At 38.9% G+C, this 22,939-nt stretch overlaps 1 protein-coding gene across 2 annotated transcripts in view; it reads left to right on the forward strand.

Annotated features, from left to right (window-relative positions):
• The window catches only part of DPP10 (dipeptidyl peptidase like 10), an 850,913-nt gene that overhangs the window by 668,237 nt on the left and 159,737 nt on the right, over positions 1–22,939 (forward strand). For both annotated transcript variants that reach the window (XM_050916008.1, XM_050916007.1), the window contains exon 5: positions 1,424–1,498. In XM_050916008.1, the coding sequence (XP_050771965.1) occupies positions 1,424–1,498 (75 nt within the window). The remainder of the gene's footprint in view (positions 1–1,423; positions 1,499–22,939) is intronic.

Consider the following 22,939-nt stretch of genomic DNA (forward strand, 5'->3'; position numbering starts at 1 on the left):
GCAAATGAAGTCTGAACCACGTCCCCCACAAGCTGTAGGTTTAATTGAAAGCAGTGTAAGAAGTGCTCCTGTCTCCAACACTTGGATACCCAGCTCCCAATGGGGTCTAAACCCCAAATAAATCCATTTTACCCTGTATAAAGCTTATATAGGGTAAACTCCTAAATTGTTTGCCCTCTATAACACTGATAGAGAGAGATACACAGCTGTTTGCCCCTCCCCCGGGTATTAATACATACTCTGGGATCATTAGTAAGTAAAAAGTGATTTTATTAAATACAAAAAGTAGGATTTAAGTGGTTCCAAGTAATAACAGACAGAACAAAGTAAATTACCAAGCAAAATAAAATAAGGCACACAAGTCTAAGCCTAATACAGTAAAAACTAAATGCAAGTAAATCTCAGGTATGTTCCAATAAGCCTCTTTTACAGACTATACTTCCTCCTAGCCTGGGTCCAGCAATCGCTCACACCCCTGTAGTTACTGTCCTTTATTTCAGTTTCTTTCAGGCATCTCCTTGGGGTGGAGAGGCTATCTTTTGTGCCAGCTGAAGACAAAATGGAGGGGCTTCCAGGGGCTTAAACAGACTTTCTCCTGTGGGTGGAAACCCCTCTCTCTCCCTGTGTAGAATCCTGCTACAAAATGGAGTTTTGGAGTCACATGGACAAGTCACATGTCCATGCATGACTCAGTTTTATCCAGGAATTCTGAGGAAAGCTCAGATGTGGATTGGCGACTATCAAGGTTCTTTATTCGCCAAGTACTCCGAATTACTTGAATAACCCCTTCACACTATGTTGACCAAATCTGCCTTAGGTGCTTTCTACAGCAAATGCTTTAAATACAAGCATAGAGCCAATGCTCATAACTTCAGATATAAAAATGATACATGCATACAAATAAGATGAATACATGCAGAGGAGCATAACCTTTGCACAGATATGTTACATGGCATATCTAGCATAAACATATTCCAGTTATGTCATATTTACACTCAGAAGCGCATTTCTATAAAGCATTATGGGGTGCAATGTCACAATTATCTTTAAGCTTAACCAGTGAGGCCTCTTTCATAATTGTCTATGAAGTATATATCACAGAAGCCTAGTCTTTCCTCTTTTGTGCTGATTATAGTTGCCTTCCTTCAAACAGTTAATGTTGAGCATAGTGTTGCTATCATGACCAAGTCTCAGAGGTTTTTTTAATTTGTTGATAGTGTAGCAGCCAAATTAATCTGCTGTGGTCTAATAATGTCAATGAAATTACACTGATAATTAATATAACCCTTCTGATGCACAAATAATTCAGTTGTTTGTAATAGAAATGATCTTGCAGTTGTAAAGGTCTTAAGTGAATGTCAGAATCTTTGGGGAAAAAATTACCTTAAATGTGTTAATTACCCATATTATTACCTGTTTTTAGGTAACTTTCAAAGCATCAAGATATTCAGTTTCACCAGATTTAAGATTTGTTCTTCTTGCATATGATGTCAAACAGGTAAGCAAGCTACTCATACATTCAGTTGTCTCCTTAATTAACACTTTAAACGTTTTATCATTTCTGATTTACTTTACAAATGCATTCCCATTATTCATAAGACTAAGATAGACTGATATATTAAATAAACCTTTTTTCTTCTTTTTTAAGTTTTGGGACAATAAACTCTGTGTTAAAATTCCACATAGGTGAAACATTTTTCTTCTTTTAATTTCAAAAATCAATATTCAGAAATAGGAGCATATTGATTTTATTACTTATTTTTGATAAACTTTATGTTGGTAACTCACCATAGACTACTTGTGTTTAGTATGCTGATTTTCTTGGGATAAATATATTAATTTCCAGGTCAGAATAAAAGCCGGACAAGTGCAGCGGTAACATTCCTTTATTGCTCTCTAGATCTTTAACCTTAACGATTATGTCTGCAACCTGGAAAAATATGTTGACAGCTAATAGAACATGCTAGAGTGGTGTGATGTAAAGGAAAAAAAGTAACTTCTTAAAGACGGTTCTTTATTTGAGTCTCATTTTAAAGTCTATTGAAGTAAATGGGAGCTTTTCTTTCTTTCTATTTCTTTCTTTCTTTATTTCTACCAAGTTACAAGGAAGCAGTTATTACTAAATATAACAGCTGACATATCTGTATTTTGTATTGTAGGATTTGACACAGTAGATAAAAGGATTCATGTTTGATTCTTGGTCAAAATATTTCTTTGCTCCTCGTGATTTTCCTTCCTAACTGTTATGTAATATGTTTCTGATGTGGCAAAATAGGGAATAATAGCAATGCTATATTACCCTATGTTATGTGGAGAACTTCAGTCAAGTAGCACCAATCACAAGTGTTACCCCTTATGTCTACATACACTTAGGGCTGATTCAGTGAGCTGCTAAGAGCCCTCAAATCCCTTTGAATTCACCACTTTACAGAAGGATCCCTTTGAATTCACCACTTTACAGAAGGACCCTCTCTCTGTTTGTCATTACTGCTTTGTCTACAGTACTGTACTTCATTTTAAACTTCAATTATCAACAGATATTTAGAGGCAGAGAATGGTAGGTAGCCATTGTCTGATTACACCGCAAGAAGGACAGGAGACACTTGTTGTGGATTTTAATCGGGTTGCAACTTTTATTATATAGATGTCTGAGACTACCCTGCAGATAAAGTGTACAGTGCAGGCAAATCTGTGCTTATTCAAATCAATTCTCCAGGGCTTCCATCAGTCCCTCCTTTGTTTCCATTCAGGTCCCCCAGACGACCCATGGCTTGGATCTTGCCATCCACCACCCTCCCAAGAGGGTTAAGGTGGGCTATGAGAATGTGGGGGGGGGGGGGAGTAAGGGTTGGCTCCCTGACGTACCAATCAGAGAAGTCCCCAACCCCCTCCCCAATTTTTTCCTTTATCCAGTACTTTCTTTTAAGTCCTTTACCAGGCCATTTATCTGGTTACTAGCTGCCTTTCCTATGGAGTACCTGCACTGGACATCCACCAAACCTTACAAAATACTTTTTGACATATGGCCTACAAGCTTTTCTTCTCACCAGAAAAGGTCCTGCCTCACAACCACTGTGGGGAAGGTGAAAAAACCTCACTCCACCGAAGTCAATTCCAGTGGTGCGGAAAAAATTCCTTCTCAGCCCCCTTTAAAAGGAGGGACTAGCATAATGGCCACAGGAAGTCCCAACCCAATCTGCCATTTGCCTTCACTAGGGGAAGGAGGGCGGGTGCTAGCTTCCTTGCTGTATGGAACAAAGAGACTTGCCCCACCCAGGTTTCGTACCTTTATGCCCTTCAGACCTCACGTTCCTGGGTGTGGGGAGTCATTGCTGCAAAGCTAACCACCGAGCATCTTTTTTATAGCAGTTTCTGACCTCCTTCCTCCTCTTCACCCCCCACCCTCAAAGCAGAGCTGTCCTGCCCAGGTAAGCCCCAGACAGATTCTGCCCCACCTTAGTTGTGATGCAGTCATTCCTTGTGCTAAAGCAGTTGAGCATGAACACAGGTGATGAGCAGAGTTTACAAATACTTCCTAGATTATTTGATTTCGGTGGCTTTTTCTGTTCATTAATTTGTTCAGACAGATCATGATTTTCTTTTAAAATTAATTTCTGCAAAAATGTCTAGCCCTTACTTGGACAAAAGTCACATGGTATGTTTCTGTTCCTTGAAAATAGGCGTGTGACTCTCAAAATCTGAATTCCTGTACAAATTCTAGTGATTATGTTTTTCCATTATTTTCCTAAAACCTATTTTCTTGAAAATTCACACAAGTAAAATCATTTAGTAAAAAAGTTACAGAAAACATCACAGAGGTGAAAACACAGGCAATACCACGTTAACCACATCAAACAAATATGCACAGTAATCATCCAGCTATCGGGTCTGATCCAAAGCCGTTGAAGTCAGCTTCTTAACCTCCCTGGGCTTTCAGTCAGGGCCCTCGGCTATACATGAATGTTCCAGTTGTACTATTTGTCAGGTGAACAATACTTGTATACTATAACAATGTGATGTTTGTTTTATTAATGCACATTAAAACCTAGCTTTTATATAGCACTTTCCACCAGTAGATCACACAGTGGCTTACAAAGGAAGACAGTAACATTATCCCAATTTTATTGATATATAGAGAGGGGGGCAGTGATGTGTCCAAGGACATCCAGCATTTCAGTGACAGAACTGGGGCTAGAATCCAGATATCTTGCATCCAAGTTCATTGCTCTATCCACTAGGCTAGGCACTCGTCCACTGTAAATTAGCATAACTCCACTGAGGTCAAGAAAGCTACACCAATCAACCCCAACTGAACATCTGTCCTATGTGTATATGTGGTCACCTTAAAACAGTATCAATCACTACAACTGTTGCATAACATACTTTTATGCTATTATAGTGCATATGAGGTAAAACGTGTGTTGTCTCATCTCACGTCCTTGGTTCATTTAGAAAACTAGTCATGCTTGATCTACTTAATTTATTTAAAACATTGATTTTGTTTATAATGTCGTCATACTTCAACAGCTTCTCCTCTGTTTTTTCTACATTATTTGCTTCATATTATTCCCTCTCTCACTTTCATTGTTAGGAAAGTGGGGTTTGATTCTGCGTACAAGAAGCCCAGGGGGCCAGTGCTAGGAGAACCCTGCAAAGATGCACAGGAAGCTAGTGGCATCTATCCATCCGGGAGTGCCAGCTCTATTTGTTTTGCCTGGCCCCTTGCCACTATAGCTCTGACAGTAGCCTGCCCCTGGAATTCCCCTTTAAGGGGGATCAGTTGTGAAGCGATGATGTCATAAAGGGTTAGAAGTCATGATGTTCATTCTCCTCCCAGCCCTTCCCTTGCAAGCCTTTCCCAAGCAGAGATCCCCAGACCTACTGAGGACTGTCCCAAGGAAATCCATGTGTTGGTAACAGTCTTTGGATTTGCCCCGTGTAATTAATTATAATTTCATAGATTTAAAATGATAGATTTAAAAATAGAAAATAAAGTATAATGCATATTCAATTATTTTAATGAGAGCAAGATCAGGCCAGATTCTTCCTTTACCTGATGCCATCAAAAATGTATACTGTTATCATACAGAAGTATTTGCTTCTGGTAATGGAAGTTACCACTCAGTAGAGTAAATGTACAGTTTTCAGTGGCACTCATTGGGAACCACAACTGGACTGTTTTAAACATTTAGAGCCAGAGCCTTAGCTGGTGTAAATCAGTATAGCTCTGTTGACTACATTACCTGAGAATCTGACTCTTATTTTCCCTTACTCATTGTGCATTATCAACTGAATTGTAACCCTTTTGACTGGATTGAAGCTATTCATAAATATTTGGGTAATGGATTTTTCTTTAATGAGAGTAATAGTTTACATATGTTTATCTGTTTTCCATTGTGACATAGTAATACAGCCAGTGCAGAATTATAAATCAACAGAGTTTTGTAAAGAAGCTAGTATAATTCAGATGAATAAATTGAAGTAAAGTAGGAACAAATGTTTCTTCAAGACATTTGTCATGAAATTGTAATTAGAAACAAGGTTATTTTGATGTTTGGATTAAAAATAAATGTTGAGTTAAATGAAATAGTTGAATATTTATTTTTACCATAGCCAGCATTTTCTCTAATTTATTTTATGCTTGGAATGGCAAACTTTAATTAAATTTGCAGTTGTTTCAGCACAATTAAGATTGTCCTTTATGCATAACGGGACATAAATCTGCATGAAAATAAGCCATCTTTGAATACAAAAGTAATAATTGAATGAATCATTTAAATCATGCCTAATCAAAGGAACAAAGGAATCAAACTGTGCCACAGCAGCTGGTTTAGCATTGCTTTCTAAACTCGGCATGTGACAAAATAATAGCCTTTATCGTGTGCAAGATAGTTGTGTTATGAAATAATCTTTACATTGTGGCATATTGATTTCTGTACACACGTTTGTCTCTACCTTTATGACAGCACACTACATAACGTGGCTTGATGTTGAGTAAAACTGAGAGGTACAGTCACCTTAGGGATTACTTGTAACAATAGTGAGATGGGAGCTGTGGAAGTGGCGGAGGTGGTTTCATTGTATTCACTGCTATGTAGCTCCACATATTTCCAGTTCTCTCTCCTGTTCTCCACAATTCTGTGACTTTGCCAAAACTCATGTGGATCAGCTGAGTGCGGCTCAGACTTCCATTACTGATGCTCATGCTATTTGACGAACATCCCGGAATAAGGTTCTTGCTTTACCAAGTAGTTAACCAACAGGTGAGAACTAATGTAAGGAATGAAAGTAGCCTATATTTTCAGGGCATGTGAAAAATATGGCAGTAATTAGACCATTGCCCTGTGCCATCCGTGCATTTATTGTATACAGAATGAGACGGATGGGGAATGGTAAATCTTTGACTTTCTTGCAAGGTTCTCATTTTCAGCCAAGGTCTGGAGTGGGTGATGTGACATTCAGAATGGGTGGAGGCTATATTAGGAAGCTAGTGAGGAGTGTGAGAGAAGCAATTCTCTCAATGTTGCTTTTAATAAGTGACATGACTGAAATCTGTCATTTCAACTCTTCTTTTTTTAACTCCAGTACCTGTTGATAGTAACAGCTGCCAAAAAGGTAGGTAAAGTTCTGCTTACAATAAGGAAAACTGCATGTGCTTATTCTGCCTTCCCTTCTGCACTGGCCCTAAAAGATGGCACATTAGTTCGCAAGCACGCTCCGAGCACTAAGAAGCTTAGCAAGTTTCTCATCTTCATTCCTCCCCAGAGCAGAGTTACCTCATAAGGGTTTGATCCAATGTCCACTGAAGTGAATGTGAGTCTTTCCAAATACTTCACTAGGCTTTATTGGATCCTAATCCATGACCTCGCCAGAACTCAGCTTGACATTGAAGAGTGAGCTTGTGAATTGGAGCAAATTTCCTTCTACTTTCCTCACCACTTCTCTCTCCTTATATCTCCTTTTCCTTTCTTTTGACTTTGTGATCCCTTTCTTCTGATCCCTTTTTGTCTGCCACATGCCCCCTCTCTCCTTCAAATGCTTTCTCAGTGCCAACTTATTGTAGGAACATTTTCCTATCATCTTTTCTTTACCACTAGTCATCTACAACTTGCCTTTCTTGAATTAAGTTCCTGTGGCGGGGTGATCACCTGTTCCTGCCTGGAAGGGCTTAAGACAGCCCTAGAGAGGGCTGGGGCAGGGAGAAAAGCTGGGCTGATCGGGGAAACAGCCTCAGCTGTGGCCACGCCCTAAACAGACCCAGCTGGCCGTGTAAAGGCCAGGGAAGCCAGGAGCAGAGAGAGTCTCTCTCTGCCTTCAGAGAGAGGGAGTCTGTCTGCTGGGAAGCTCAGAGTGCCTAGAGTGAGGCAGGGCAGGGGAAAGGCCAGAGGAGCTGGGGAGCTCCAGGCTGGCAACTCCCCAGGCTGCAGGGCCTTGTCCCAGGCCCCACAGAGGCACTGGGGTGCAGAGAGAAGCAGCAGGTCCAGACCCAACCTTGCCTATGATGAGTGGCTTACACTGCAGTCTGCCTCAGGGCATGGGGGTGAGTTGGTGACTGGCAGTAGCCTATGACTTAGGTGAGGTGGGAGTAGGGGTTCCTCGGGGAGAGGAGACCCCAAGACTGGTGAGTGTACTGCCAGGGGGCAGCACCCCAGATAACAGGGCATCGGAGTCCAGGGAGGGACATGGGGGCCAAGTGGCAGTGGGACACTGGCCTGCAGAGGGCGCTCCAGGGCTGGAAACAAGCTGATTCCCAGAAGAGACCAGCAGGAGGCACCGCAGGTGTGAGTCCACTCACTTACAGTTACGTTTGCCCATTTTAGTTCCTGATTCACAAAAGCACTTATGCTGTGAACTTAGATACATCCCCATTCAGGAATCTATGGAACGTAAACGTGTGCTTGCCTACTAGATTGAGTCTTTAAACTGTAAACCAGTCGGACTAGGGAATGTGTGTAAAACAATACTAGCTTATAGCACTGTAAATGGTGGATGGATGTGTGTGACGTCTCCAGATGCTGCTGCTGTGATAGAGTGCTACATCACTGACCCACCATCTAATTCATTGTTTGTTCAATCGGAAGCTATACACCGGAAGAAGTGATTTTTAATAATCAGTTAGGGTAAGTGCAGGATGAAGGAGAATGCAAGCCTGTGCAGAAAGAAGAAGAGGAAGCTGAGTCATGACACTAACAGTTTTTAGAATTGATCATTCTATGTGAATGAAAAATATTTCAAAACACTTTCTGAAAAGTTGTAGTTTAATGCACCAAACAAAGTAATGACTCAAGCACAGCAAGATAGTTGAAGAGAAATCAGCAGAGATTGAAGTTGCTTATCCACTGTGCGGGGATGCTTATCACCACTCCACTGTTATTATATGTATTTTTACGGAATAATAACAGAGCTGACCACAATCTACAAAGAACTGAGGGTAAATTGAGAGAAGTGGCACACTCATTGAGCTTTTCCAGTTTGCCTATGATATTGGCTTTTAGAGTGCACTGCAAAAGATCTTACAAGAGCTTATTTGCAGATTAGAAGAATCCAGGAGAAAAAAATGCATTAAAGCCTTAAATTATGGTTATCTGTTATGCATTATGAGATAATCTTCCTACCAATTACTTGGCAGTTAAGTGTTCAGTTATGTCAGTAATCTTATCTTCTTGGTCTGTGAAATTAATTATGGTAATTGTTCTGCTGAAATTGAAGGAGGAAAATCAGTTTGCTGATTGTTTTCTCGATCTAGAGATTATGCAGAGTTGGAATAAACAATGTGAAATATCAAAATTATACAGGTGTTTTCAACAAAATGATGCTGTACTGTTATGGAAGTCTGACTATGGAGTATTATTTTCCCAGGAAGCACTAGCTGTAGGTTGGTGATGTTCTTATTTAACAAAGCCGCCCCCTGCATTCACCTGCACATCACTCGTTTTTGGAGTACTGCACATGAAATAAGGAACTCTCTTTAAAAATGCTGCCTACCTGCCTCAAAGGGCAGAGCAACTTGCTGGGGCCAGTGGTGAAATGGGGCAGTCTCAGCAGGAAGGGAAGGAGACACTCATTCTAGCACACTAGATAGCTCCTTCCCTGGTAGTCTCTGGCCATGGGGGAGGCGTGCTGATTGGCCAGCATTCCCTAGCTCCCAGAATTTAACCTGTTGCGGGGACCATGTGAACCCTCTTTCAACTCCGTTCCAGCAGCCCAGCTCTTCCTCCCTCCCCCCTGAACTAGGAACAGGAATCTGGTCTGACAGATTCTGTGGGTCTAGCTGATGACCAGTTTGCAGGTCAGGATGGAATTGTATCTATCATGGGCCAATTGGCAGAGAACCAGGGAGGTTTTTTTTGCCTTCCTCACTGTGCCTTCAAGCCACAGTGACTTAAGTAGGAATGCATTTAGTACCTTACTGAGGTACTTGGGTTGACTTGTTTATTTGTTGCAACTTGTGGCCAGTTTCAAGTGTGTTAAAAAGAATAAAGCGAATGGTTATCTGAGAGAGAAGGCCTGGAATTTTGGTGATGGGCCTAGGGCTTACAGGTGAGACCTTGTGGCCCGCATGACCTGGGGTCCCCACCCTTCTTCATCTTCTGCCCCTCTCCCGGGGGAAGGTAATTAGGACTCAGAGAGAGCTGAGCCCTGAAGGTAGGTTGACGAGAGCCTATCCTGAGTGACAGGTTATATGGTAAGGAGCCCTGTAACCCCCGCACTGGAACCAATTAAATGCCTGGTAATGGAGAGTATGGGTGAAAGCAACCCCTGCCCCAGGTGAAAGTTTAATAAAAGTTGTAGCCTGCCACTTAATTCCATGCATATCTGTTTCATTTTGCCCCTGTGTCCACATCAAAGGCAGATTTGTATTTACTCACACATAAAAACGGCTATACTGGGTCAGACCAAAGGTCCATCCAGCCCAGTATCCTGTCTTCTGACAGTGGCCAATACCAGGTGCCCCAGAGGGAATGAACAGAACAGATAATCATCAAGTGATCCATCCCCTGTCACCCATTCCCAGCTTCTGGCAAACAGAGGCTAGGCACACCATCCCTTCCCATCCTGGCTAATAGCCATTGATGGACCTATCCTCCATGAACTTATCTAGTTCTCTTTTGAACCCTGTTATAATCCTGGCCTTCACAACATCCTCTGACAAGAAGTTCCACAGGTTGATTGTGCATTGTGTGAACAACTACTTCCTTTTGTTTGTTTTTAAACCTGCTGCCTATTAATTTCACTTAGTGGTCCCTAGTTCTTGTGTTATGAGAAGGAGTAAATTACACTTCCTTATTTACTTTCTCCACACAAGTCATGATTTTATAGACCTCTATCATATCCCTGCCCAGTTGCCTCTTTTCCAAGCTGAAAAGTTCCAGTCTTACTAATCTTTCCTCATATGGCAGCTGTTCCTTACCCCTAATCATTTTGTTGCCCTTTTGTGAACCTTTTCCAATTCCAATGTATCTTTTTTGAGATTGGGCAACCACATCTGCACGCGGTATTCAAGATGTGGGCGTACCATGGATTTATATACAGGCAGTATGATAATTTCCATCTTATTATCTATCCCTCTCTTAATTATTCCCAACATTCTGTTAGCTTTTTGAACTGCTGCTGCACACTGAATGGATGTTTTCAGAGAACTATCCACAATGACTCCAAGATCTCTTTCTTGAGTGGTAACAGCTAGTTTAGACCCCATCATTTTATATGTATAGTTGGGATTATGTTTTCTTATGTGAATTACTTTGCATTTATCAACATTGAATTTCATCTGCAATTTTGTTGCCCATTCACCCAGTTTTCAGAGATCCTTTTATAGCTCTTCACAGTCTACCTGGGACTTAACTATCTTGAGTACTTTTGTATCATCTGGAAATGTTGCCACCTCACTGTTTACCCCTTTTTCCAGATCATTTATGAATATGTTGACTAGGACTGGTACCAGTACAGACCCCTGAGGGACACCACTGTTTACCTCTCCATTCTGAAAACTGACCTTTTATTCTTACTCTTTGTTTCCTATCTTTTAACCAGTTACCAATCCATGAGAGAACCTTCCCTCTTATCCCATGATTGCTTACTTTGTTTAAGAGCCTTTGATGTGGGACCTTGTCAAAGGCTTTCTGAAAATCTAAATACATTATATCCACTGGATCCCCCTTGTCCATGTGTTTAAGACACCCTGAAAGAATTCTAATAAATTGATGAGGCATGATTTCCCTTTACAAACACCATGTTGACTATTCCCCAACAAATTATGTTCATCTGTGTGTCTGACAATTTTGTTCTTTACTGTAGTTTCAACCAGTTTGCCCAATACTCAAGTCAGGCTTACTGACCTTTAATTGCTGACGTCATCTTTGAAGCCCTTTTTAAAAATTGGCGTCACATTAGCTGTCCTCCAGGCATTTGGTACAGAAGCTAATTTAAATGATAGGTTACAGATTACAGTTGGTAGTCCTGCAATTTCACGTTTGAGTTCCTTCAGAACTCTTGGGTGAATACTTGGTCTCAAATTAATATGCAAATTAGATACAATTAACTTAGGTTTAAACAGAGACTGGGAATGGTTGGGTCATTACCCAAACTGAATCTATTTCCCTATGTTAAGTTCTCCTCACACCTTCTAAGGGTCATCTCAATTATCACTTCAAAATGTTTTTTTTCTCCTGCTGATGATAGCTCATCTCAATTGATTGGACTCTTCCAGTTGGTATGCGTACTTCCACCTTTTCATGTTCTCTATATGTATACATATCTTCTGTTTGTGTGTTCCATTCTGTGCATCCGAAGAAGTGAGCTATAGCCCATGACAGCTTATGCTGAAATAAATTTGTTTGTCTCTAAAGTGCCACAAGTACTCCTGTTCTTTTTACCTGGTCTTGGTGACTTATTACTGTTTAGTTTATCAGTTTGTTCCAAAACCACCTCTAATGACACCTCAGTCTGTGACAGTTCCTGAGATTTGTCACCTAAAAAGAATGGCTCAGGTTTGGGAATCTCCTTCACATTTTCGGACATGAAGACCGATGCAAAGAATTCATTTAATTTCTCCACAATGGCCTTATTGTCCTTGAGCACTCCTTTAGCTTCTTGATTGTCCAGTGGCCTCACTGATTGTTTAGCCAGCTTTCTGCTTCTGATATACTTAATTTTTTTTTGCTATTACTTTTTGAGTCTTTGGCTTGCTGTACATCAAATTCTTTTTTGACCTTCGTAATTAAATTTTTACACGTCATTTACCAGAGTTTATGCTCCTTTCTATTTTCCTCACTAGGATTTAACTTCCACTTTTTAAAGGATGCCTTTTTGCCTCTCATTGTTTCTTTTACTTAGTTGTTTAACCAGAGTGGCTCTTTTTTGGTTCTCTTACTATGTTTTTTAATTTGGAGTATACATTTAAGTTGAGCCTCTATTATGGTGTCTTTAAAAAGTTTCCATGCAGCTTGCAGGGATTTTACTTTTGGTGTTGTATCTTTTAATTTATGTTCAACTAACTTCCTCATTTTTGTATAGTCCGCCTTTCTGAAATTAAATGCTTCATGGTTGGGCCACTGTGTTTTCCCCGCTGCATGTGTTTGTGGACTTTCTGATAGTGATGATGTATTTTTACTTGGCATGGGTCCAGAACAAAACCCTGGGTGCAGATGCTCAAGAACATTGTGAGGTTTGACTTTAAGCCCAGATCCAGATGTTACCATTTGTCCCTATTTCTATCTCAACCTCCCAAAAAGATCAGAAACCCACTGTATTTCAGGGATATCAGAATCAATCTAGGCAGGAATTTTGTTCCTCATGTGCATCCATAGCTAATGCAAATAAATAGAATTTCCAAAAATGAGGAAGTTTGTTTCTGCGCTTCACTTTGAGATTCTCCAGTTGTTGCTTAGCTAATGAGTACTACAACAATGTGTATATGAAAGGCTAGATTTTTCAGCTGGTCATTGCAATTAAATGGGCTATCCCCTTTTACCTGAGCTGAGGATCTGGCCTTTAAACACTCTTCTTGTATTTTAAATCAAAGTTCTACCTGTGTAGAAGGATTTCATAAATAATAATAGCTATACTGAAGGTGACTGTGGTATACTTATTATTTATTATGTATATTTGATTTTTTTTAAATGACCATGTATTAGTTTTGTAGCACTATAGAAGTGCATGATATTTTACAGACATATAAAAACATGAGGTATCTACCTGAGGAGATTTCCAATCCTGCAAACATTTAATATCAGTGTGTAATACTTGCTGCCATGAATTCTCATTGACTCTAATGGGACTAGTTGCATTAGTCAGCATGCCGAGTATTAAGTGTTTCCAGAATTGGACCTTAGTTAGATAATGCAAAGAATAATGAAAAACAGGCCTTGTTGAGTAGGAGACAGGAAACAATATGAAGGTTGAGACAATTATAAACAATGGAAAGGGAATATTATTTATGTTGAGAGCATATTGTGAACATACTGTGGTATACTATGGGTCCAATTCTTATTCAACCCACAGTGAGTAGTACCTTATTATAAAATTATTATTAGGGATGCTATATATATAATATAATCTCTATATACGCAGAGTGATCCAGCAATGTATTTTCTTTATTGAACAAAGTACTACATTATTCTAGGTGTTTCTGAGATCGAAATGTTAAATCTTGAACTTGCAAACATCGGAGGGCTTTGTCATATACCCCAGAAGACACTGAATCTTTTAACTGTTAAATGGATTGTGCTTCTCCATTAACTTTATAGTGTTGTAGATGAAAAGGTTAATATCCGTTTTCCATAGCTTTAACAGACTACCAACTACAGTAAATTGAGTTAATGGAGTTACACTGGACTTACACCACTGAGAATACACTTTGGCCCACAATCTTTGAAACTAACCAGAATGGAAATTGCTTCTGCTGTGAAAATATTGTAGTAATAATTTGGTATATTATATAATGTGTTTTTTTCTTTCCGATTTAGAATTGGCACAAACAATTTAAGAGATTAGAATTTAATGTTTTACATCTTGTCTTACAAAGTTGTATTGGAAGTAAAACTCATGATTGATATGCTTTGCTGCTGTTCACTAAAAATGAATTCTAGGGCATTTATCTTTTTTAAAAAAATATATATTGCTCCAGTATATGATCAGTGGAGTTAAATAATATAAACAACTTTTTACTTTGGTAACATACTGAAGTAAACTGCAATTGGACAAGCCGCACTTTGTACCAGCACATCACATCTATATTAGGCATTTGCACTGGTCTAACTCTATCAACATAGTTGCACTGGTGCAAAATTCTTTAACGTAGACAAAGATATAGCGAGGGATCTGTTGGAAACTGATAGTGTTGTTGTGTGGTAGTGCCCAGAAGCACATGGGCCCCACAGTGCTGAATGCTGTACAAAGACGAAATAAAAGTCTCTCACTATTTGTTTAACTGAATAAGCAGTTTCCTTCATCTTCTGAACAATTATAGGGAATAAAATTCTAGCTCCTCATATCAGACTGTCAGCACTATGCTATCTTTGTCTTTTTGCCTGTTCTATATAATGGTAATGCCCAGAAATGCCCCAGAAATGTCCCTTTAACTAAAGAGTTTGTCCATCCTAGTCCATGAACAAATTATTGAATTTAATATAGTTTATTATTATGAACTGTAAAAACTATTAAAAATCATTCCCTTCCCTTATAACTCATTGTCCATACTAGCCATTTTATAGGAGGTAGTGGAGGTGTATTTAGCTAAAGAACTGATTTTGCAACACACACGTTTTTAGAAGATAAGATACTGGTGACATTTTACTCAAATAGATGTCTGTCAAGAAACTCTTCTTCAGCAAGGTGGAGCAGAGAAATGAGTTTATAAGAATGAAATCAGGCTGGATGGCCTGAATAAATCAACAGGGCAAGTAATGTTAGGAGTTCTAACTAGAGACAGTACTAAATGATAACTTTTTTTTTTAAACCAGAAAAAGGTTTACTACTGATTATTATGATTTTATAAATTAATTTTGGGCTACATTTTCAGTGGGAACTAAAAACAAAATTTGGAATATGTAAGTATATTGATCAAGCAAAACTGTGACCTCCAATTTATACATCTTTTTAAAAAGATTTACTCTTTTCTGTTTCCATGGTTTTAACCATGTTGTGGATTTTGTTAAATACATGGGACTAGATTTATGCACAACTCATAATAAGGAGTGATTTGGAGCAGCATCTCCATAGTAGGAACATCAAGAGGTATTTCTATATATGAAATAGAAATATATATGGAGAGGCTTTGTACATAGCTGCACTTTTACATGGCTGGCTTTTATGTAGAGGGGAGGAGCCATGGTCCTAGCTCCTTTATGTTTGGTCTAAGGAAGGAACTGCACTCTTCTGAGGGGCTGCTTTTCTTCCTGGCTCTTTGGCAGGCTATACGAGGGCGTCACCTTGCTCTTCCTCTCCACTGCATAATTTCATAAAGGCCAAGTTGATATTGTATTTATTTGTCACACTCAGAAGTAAGATACATGTTTTGTTTTTATTAAAACCACAGTGTACTGTAATAGAGTAATACACCATACATATTGTAATTAGGTACTATACAAACTAATAATCAACGGTACATTATATGATGTTTTGATACTTTTCAGAAGAAATTTAATGATGAGAATTCGGAAGGATTGAGGTCTGCCAATGCTCACCACCTGCTCCCTCCTGCTCAGTACTCCAGAGGAATACTAATCCCTTTACTCCCATCCCAAAGTTACTGAATACTGTGGCCTCAAAGACCATTCCTTTCATAACTTGAATTTGACAATAACGTTAATCCTGTTCACAACCACTGTCAAACTTCTTGTCTTGCTGATTCTCAAGTAAAATGTTGGTCCAGATCCTCAACTACTGTAAATCTATGAAACAACACCACTTTTACAGCAGCTAAGGATCTGGCCTATTATAATTAAAACATTGTAATGAAAATACAGTCTAGACAATTTTATGATATAGAAATTAGCAGGTACCATAATTAGTCCTTTCAAATCTATCTTCGAAGTCTATCTTTTTGGTCATTGCCTCCTCACACTTTTCTCTGTATGCAAACACAAATATTACTACAGGCACATCTTGAAAACAGTTCTCTTAACAACTGTCTATTAATCAACTTACTGGTCAACATATTTAGAAAATCCATTTTAAAATATGCTGGTTTTGTTTTGCATTCAAATATATTTCATTTGTCATGATATCCTATTTCTAAAATTCTGAAATAACAGTAATATGTGACTGAGAAATGCCACATGTGCAGTCTTTCTCTCAATACACATTTACACAAGATACCATAAGTATTGATATATTTAATATTAAAATAGTCATTGATCACAACATTCTGGTTCTTTTTTTTGCCACCAAATTAGCACAGGGTTTTGGTAGTCATTAATTTATTCCCAAAAGGGAATTTAACACCTTGCTTTCATTGAGGTATTTGTGCATTAGATTTATAAATTAGTGGTGACTTGTTACAGACACCAAATTCTAAGATTTATGCATTTAAAAGAGAAAATTGCTATGTTAAATACAAGACACATAACAGAGTTTCTGATTTATTATTTTAAACCTACTCTGACATGTAAAATTCTATGATTTGATAAAACACCTAAGAATAGGATTACACTGGAGAATCCCATAGTTCTGTAATGTCTGAATCTTATTTCAGTGTTCTCATTGACTATTAATCTCTGTTTTGAGATACACCTATCTCACAGAACTAGAAGGGACCTTGAAAGGTCATTGAGTCCAGCCCCCTGCCTTCACTTGCAGGACCAAGTACTGATTTTGCCCCAGATCCCTAAGTGGCCCCCTCAAGGATTGAACTCACAACCCTGGGTTTAGCAGGCCAATGCTCCAACCACTGAGCTATCCCTCCCCCCAAATGATGTTTTACAAATGATGTAAAAAATGGAAATAATTAATTTCACTGTATTGATCCTTGTGTTTCCCCTGCATCGGTGAACATATATTAATAGTAAAGATATATATTATTTTCTTGAATCTTAAAAAAAATAAAAAGCCAAGTCTGTCAGTTGTGGAGCACTCCCCTTTTTCACATTTTATGTGTATTTCAGAAAATATTACATCAGAAATTAACTAATGATAAGTCACTGACAATATAGAAGCATATGCAAAAGACAAAAACAAAACAATTGTTAAAAATACGATTGCTATTATTTTGTCTATTGGAAGTCCGTTATGCAGCTTGGCCAAAAACTATCAATAAAAAGAAAACTTGGAAGAAAAACCCAAACTTCACTGGCATGTATTCATCCATTAATAAATGAGATAAAAACTGCCACAGACTCATATTTCTCTTGAAAGAAGGAAATTTCATTAAGATAGGTCTGGTTTTTTGTTTGTTTGTTTTTTAAATGCTCAAGAGGACATAATGGTAAATGTGCTTCCAGAATCCAAATGTCCATGTTTAGGAAATCGTGGAGCCCAACATAACCCAAGCTATTCAGATTAACATCAACCACACCATTATCTTTTTCTTTTTAGGTTCATTTTGAGCCTGCTTCTGCAAACACTTAAGGTATCTTATGTGTGTACGTGAGCAACCTCCTGGAATTAAAAAGTCTCCATACCTCCATTCTGTGTGTGTGTGTGTATTTATGGAACTGTTGAGACCTTTTAATTCCAGGAGGCTGCTCACATATATCTACACATTACTACAATATTCATATCCCATTAAAATAGCTCTGATCAAAGATTGAAAAATATTTTCCACTATTATTGAGTAGCCCTGGCAAGGTCTGAAAACTAATGATATTTTTTTCTCTTATTTTAGAATGCCTTTGCATTTTTGCATTTCCACATGTTCTGCATAATTCTGTCATTATCAGCAATGCACAGAGTCATAATTAAAGTCCTACTTAAAACAGACAAGTTAGATATGATAATAGGTGGCTTATTTAACAAGACACTAATATTTTAAAAAGTGAAGGAAAGAAAAAAATCAGTATTTGATATTAATAATAAAATGTAATTAATCCAAAGAATCTAATTAAAAATCTTCAGGCAATATGTGAACATTATAGTCTATATTTCCCAAGAAATCAGTTTTATGGTATAAATAAAAAATATCTTTGTGGTAATGCTTGTTAAATCTTAAAGTGATCATTTGTTATTTTGAAATTGTGTAATACTGCTTTCCAATTTATTTTTATGTTCAACAGCAGACTCTTTTCTTTTCTCAAAATCAATAATCAGACACAACAATTTTTGAATTAAGAGAGTGTATCTTGGATTTCATTCAACTGAAGTACATTTGCAAAGCCTATTTTACAGTAAAGATACTATATTCAATGTGACCATAGGGGTTTTTAAGTAATCTTTCCACGGAAATGCCAACTAATCAGCAGCTTGGACAGTGTCTATTGCAGTAGCTGTAAGCGGGAAATGTGAACTTCTCCAGCCATCATCTATTATAGTATTCACATGTAACGCTAATACCATTTATTTATCAATTAGTTTCCATCAACTTTCTGGAGGCGTTACAGAGATAGAAAGCAAAAGCATTATGAGTTGAACGCATTGTACATAATCCATACTTCTGAAGAAAATATTAATAATAAAATTCCCACCACCCTGATGTGGGCTATAATGTGCTGATAATCTTCACAAATATTGACCTCAGTCCTTGAAACTGATCCATTTGGGCATAGACCTGCACATGCACCAGGCCCCATTTACATCAGTGGGGCTCTGTTTGTACTCAAGGGCATATCTGTGTGGATCCGATTACAGGATCAAGGCCATAAAGGGGTGGGTGGGTGGAAATAACAATCCCTCATTTGGCAACTGTGAGAACATATAGCCAATCTGCCACCCCAAAAAGAGAATAAAATACTTAAGAGTCTCATAATATCAGGTTCAAAAGTGTTTCCTAAATCACAGAATTCAAAACTAGTCCGGGAATCACCAACTGACTCATTGACTGATGTCCTAAGTCTCAAAAGGGCAAGAATAACCTTCTCAGACAGGCCCCTTCAGCATAGTTGCAAATAGTCTGTTGCATTTCAATTATACAATTAAAATGTGAGAATTAGATACTGATAGAATTGGAGCCACTGCACTATAACTGTTTTGCTGTCAAATTGCTAGACTCTGCAAATTATTTATTAAATAATTACAAGTTATAGGAAAGTAAGTACAAATTTGCCTTATTCCATGAAGATTCCTTTGCATACTGGATCCAAAAATGACATTTCAGGAAAACATTCACATAAAATGTATAATAATTTCTTAAATACACTTAAATTTGATCTTGTCACATTTCTGTTGTCTAGGTTATTTTATATGCAGGCAGAATAAGTATAATATTGCCAAAAAGAAAACAAGGAAACACAAACAAATGTTAAACATTAAATAATAGATTTTTTTTCTACGTCATGCAGTAATACATATCTGAGGACAGAGTTGGCCCCTCAAGGGCGATAAGATTATGACAGCTCATTGAAGACAGAATATTTTTGGGGTGCCCATGTAGCAGCTCATAAGTGAGATTGATAATCCTCAAGTCAGAATTTACCTCTTGGTCTCCCTGGGGCCATTTAGAGATAGTAGACTACGCTATGTGCTCCTTGCACACTGTCACAAATATACCAGCTAGTATGTTGTGGATGCATAGTCAAAGCTTCAGCCCCTCCTATTGCTTTCCATTCATCAGTGTGAGAGAGAGATCTAGCAACTTGGTGGATCCTGAAGGTGGCGGCAGAGCATGCTAATAACTCCTCACTCCCTTGAGTTGACATACAGTTGTGCTACAGCCTTGACCTACAACAGTAACCAGTGTATGTGCCATGTATTATGCTGTCACTCATTCAAAGCTTTAGGTAGAATAAGGATAATTTTCAGTATATTAAAAGCAGGACTGTCAGTATTGCACATATGGCCATTTGTGATGGAATGTAGGAAACGCAGGCATGGTAGCAGCACTCACTGGACTTTTTCTGATGGCACTGGTGAAGTGTGATATCTGTGTCAATTCCCTGGCTGCATCTTAGTGTCCCTGTATAAGAGCAAAGAATCTCGCATCCAGTGTAGCAACAACAGGCTAATCTCACTGCTATCAGTCCCTGGAAAGATCTTTTCCTCATGTTCTGCTTGGTAGGATGCAGCTGCTCCTTAACAGACATCATCATCCACAGTAATCAGGTTTTACTGTAGGGCAGTCCACAATGGATGCTGTGTTTCCCCTCCAGCTTGTGGCTGAACCACACTGAGAATTTAACCTCCTGCTTCATGTGGCATGTATAGACATTGAAGTGGCTTTTGATTCAGTCAACTGGTCAGCAGTTTGACTCTCGCTTAAAGGAGTTGATATATAAAATGTTCAGATAAATCTGGTGTGTGACCTTCACAGCAGCACTGGTGCAGGAGTGTGTGTTGGTTCATGACTTTTGCTGCATTTCTAAACCTCCTCAGTTGTGCAGCAGGGATACATTTTCACTCCAGCACTATTCTATTTCGCTATTGACTGGATATTAGGATTGCTTCTCCACATGTTTAAATCAAGGTTGGTCAAGAAGTGTTTACCAACCAAGACTATGACACCAATGCTATCTTGCTTGTGGAGAAGTCAGAGAATGTCAGTCCCACCCTCCAAGGTCTCCAAGAAGCCACCCATGCTATGCAGTCCAGAACTCCTTTAGCAAGTGGGATCAAATACCATGGAGAGCATCGATGATCATCTACATAGGCTGCAAGCAGAGTTCAGATAATTGCAGCAAACCAAGCATTCTTTGATGAATAGCTCTCACTGCCTTCTGAATGAAGTCCACGTCTTGCTTGTAGACACAAAAATGTCTTTGTGCTGAGACAAAGTTCAGGATCCATCAAACCTATGTATTTCCTGTATTACTGTGTGGGTCAGAAATCTGGACCCTCCTACAGTCAGAGTTGGAGCGGCTAGAGGGATTCCATATTGCACTGTTACCACCCCATGTAGAGCATAAAGTGGTGAATTTGTGTGAAATGTCACAGTCTCGCAAAGATCTGGCTTTCCTTTAGTCGCTTATTATATTCAAAAGCAGTATTGCATTGCTCTGCAGCTATGTTGCCAGGATAGACACAAAAAAAATCCCAGTGCGCTGCTCTCAGAGTTTGCACCAACGTGTGAAGGGGTGCACACCCTGACTATACCTAGCACTGTTCACGGGGCCACCCCAGAGATTTGTGGATTCCCAGGATTAAGCTGGATCTGGGAAATTCACTACATGATGCATGGTGCAATGTTATCAAACATGGTTGCTCTGTTAGTCGACAATGTATGTTTGATGATGACTCTAACTGAAGCCTCATCTGTGCTGAGTAGAATGGGACAATTACTTCCTGTATCTTACAGTCAACACTCCCTGAACGATGTAAGCCTTTTTTGAAACTGCATTGTATTGTTGTCTCCTATTCAATTTGTGATCCACTCTAACCCCATTTCCTTTTCAGCAGTACTACTGCCTAGCCAATTATTCCCTATTTTGAAGTTGTGCTTTTAATTTTTCCTTTTTAAGTAAATTACTTTGCGCTTATCTTTACTAAATTTCATATTGTTGAATTCAGACTAATTATTCAATTTGTCAAGGTTCTTTTGAATTCTAATCCTGTTCCCGAAAGTGCTTGCAACTCCTTCCAGCTTGGTGTCATCTGCAAATTTTATAAGCATAGTCTCCACTCTTTTACCCAAATCATTAACGGAAATATTGACTAGTACCAGACCCAATACTGATCCCTGCAGGAGGATCCCAAAGTGTTTTATTAACTATAGACCTGATCCAAAGCCTATTAGAGTCAATTGATTTTGGATCTGCTTTTGTACATCAACACCGCCACCATCTCTGGGGGGATGGAAGGGGAAGAGCAGCAGCAAGGGAGTGTGCACATGTGCTGTATGGATTTTCAAAACTATCTCATAAGGGATACATTTTTCAGCACTTCATCAGTGCTGGAAGTCAGTAACTGAGTCTGTAGTTTACTAGCTCCTCTGTGAACATTAGTCCTCTCACTTTCTGTGGTGCTCCAAGTTGTTAGGGACAGCCCTGACAAAGACTTTTTTTTTTTGACAGCTTACTGTCTCCCTTGCTATTTTCTTTAGAATTTGGGGATGTAACTCATTTGGCTCTGGTGCACTGTCAACTTGTAATGGTTCTAATTGCCTGTCTACAGTGCCATTATCATAAAGATATTTTAGAATTACATTTTCCTCCTGCAAAATGTATCTCACTCTTCCTGAATGTGACCTTCAGCTGCTTCTTCTGGATGCTGAAGTAAGAATTCATTCAGGCTCTTAACATCTCTTGAGACCCTGCCTGCTCTTCTCATGCTGACATGTGTTAAAAGGTGTACTTCATTCTCCCTTCCATTTCTCGAGGATTAGACTGTGTCTTGAATGACACGCCCAATAGGTGAATAAGAGGAATTAAATCCACTCCACCTTATCCCCTTCATTCATACTTGGGACTGGGTAGGTAGGAGTAACCTATTTGTTGAAGTAGACCCTCCCCAGAGCTGACAGGAAAGGAGTAAGTGGGAAACAGCTGTGCCTTTTCTCCAGCCCCGTTTCTCACCAGCCAGAGTAGCTGAACCAGCAGAGTAGCATGAGGTAGGGGTGGAGGGTAATATTCAACTATTGTCTTGTACCAGGTGTGTCCCTGGGTCACAGTGGGTCCTGGAGCTATTCCTTGTTTATGCACTGGTCACTGCACTGGTGTTACAGCATGCACACAGCAACGTTAGAGAAAAACAACAGAAATACTGTTGATGGAAGGTTGCAATGTAACACTATTTTTATTTCTTAGAATTCAGAATGATAACACAAAAGAATCCCAAAGCAGGCAGCTTCTTAAAACAGAGAGGCACGACTCACCTAATCTATTATAGGCTTTGTCTGAAGAACTGACTGCTGCAT

The sequence above is a fragment of the Gopherus flavomarginatus genome, chromosome 10 (genome assembly GCF_025201925.1).
Source record: "Gopherus flavomarginatus isolate rGopFla2 chromosome 10, rGopFla2.mat.asm, whole genome shotgun sequence".
Classification (NCBI taxonomy): domain Eukaryota; kingdom Metazoa; phylum Chordata; order Testudines; family Testudinidae; genus Gopherus; species Gopherus flavomarginatus.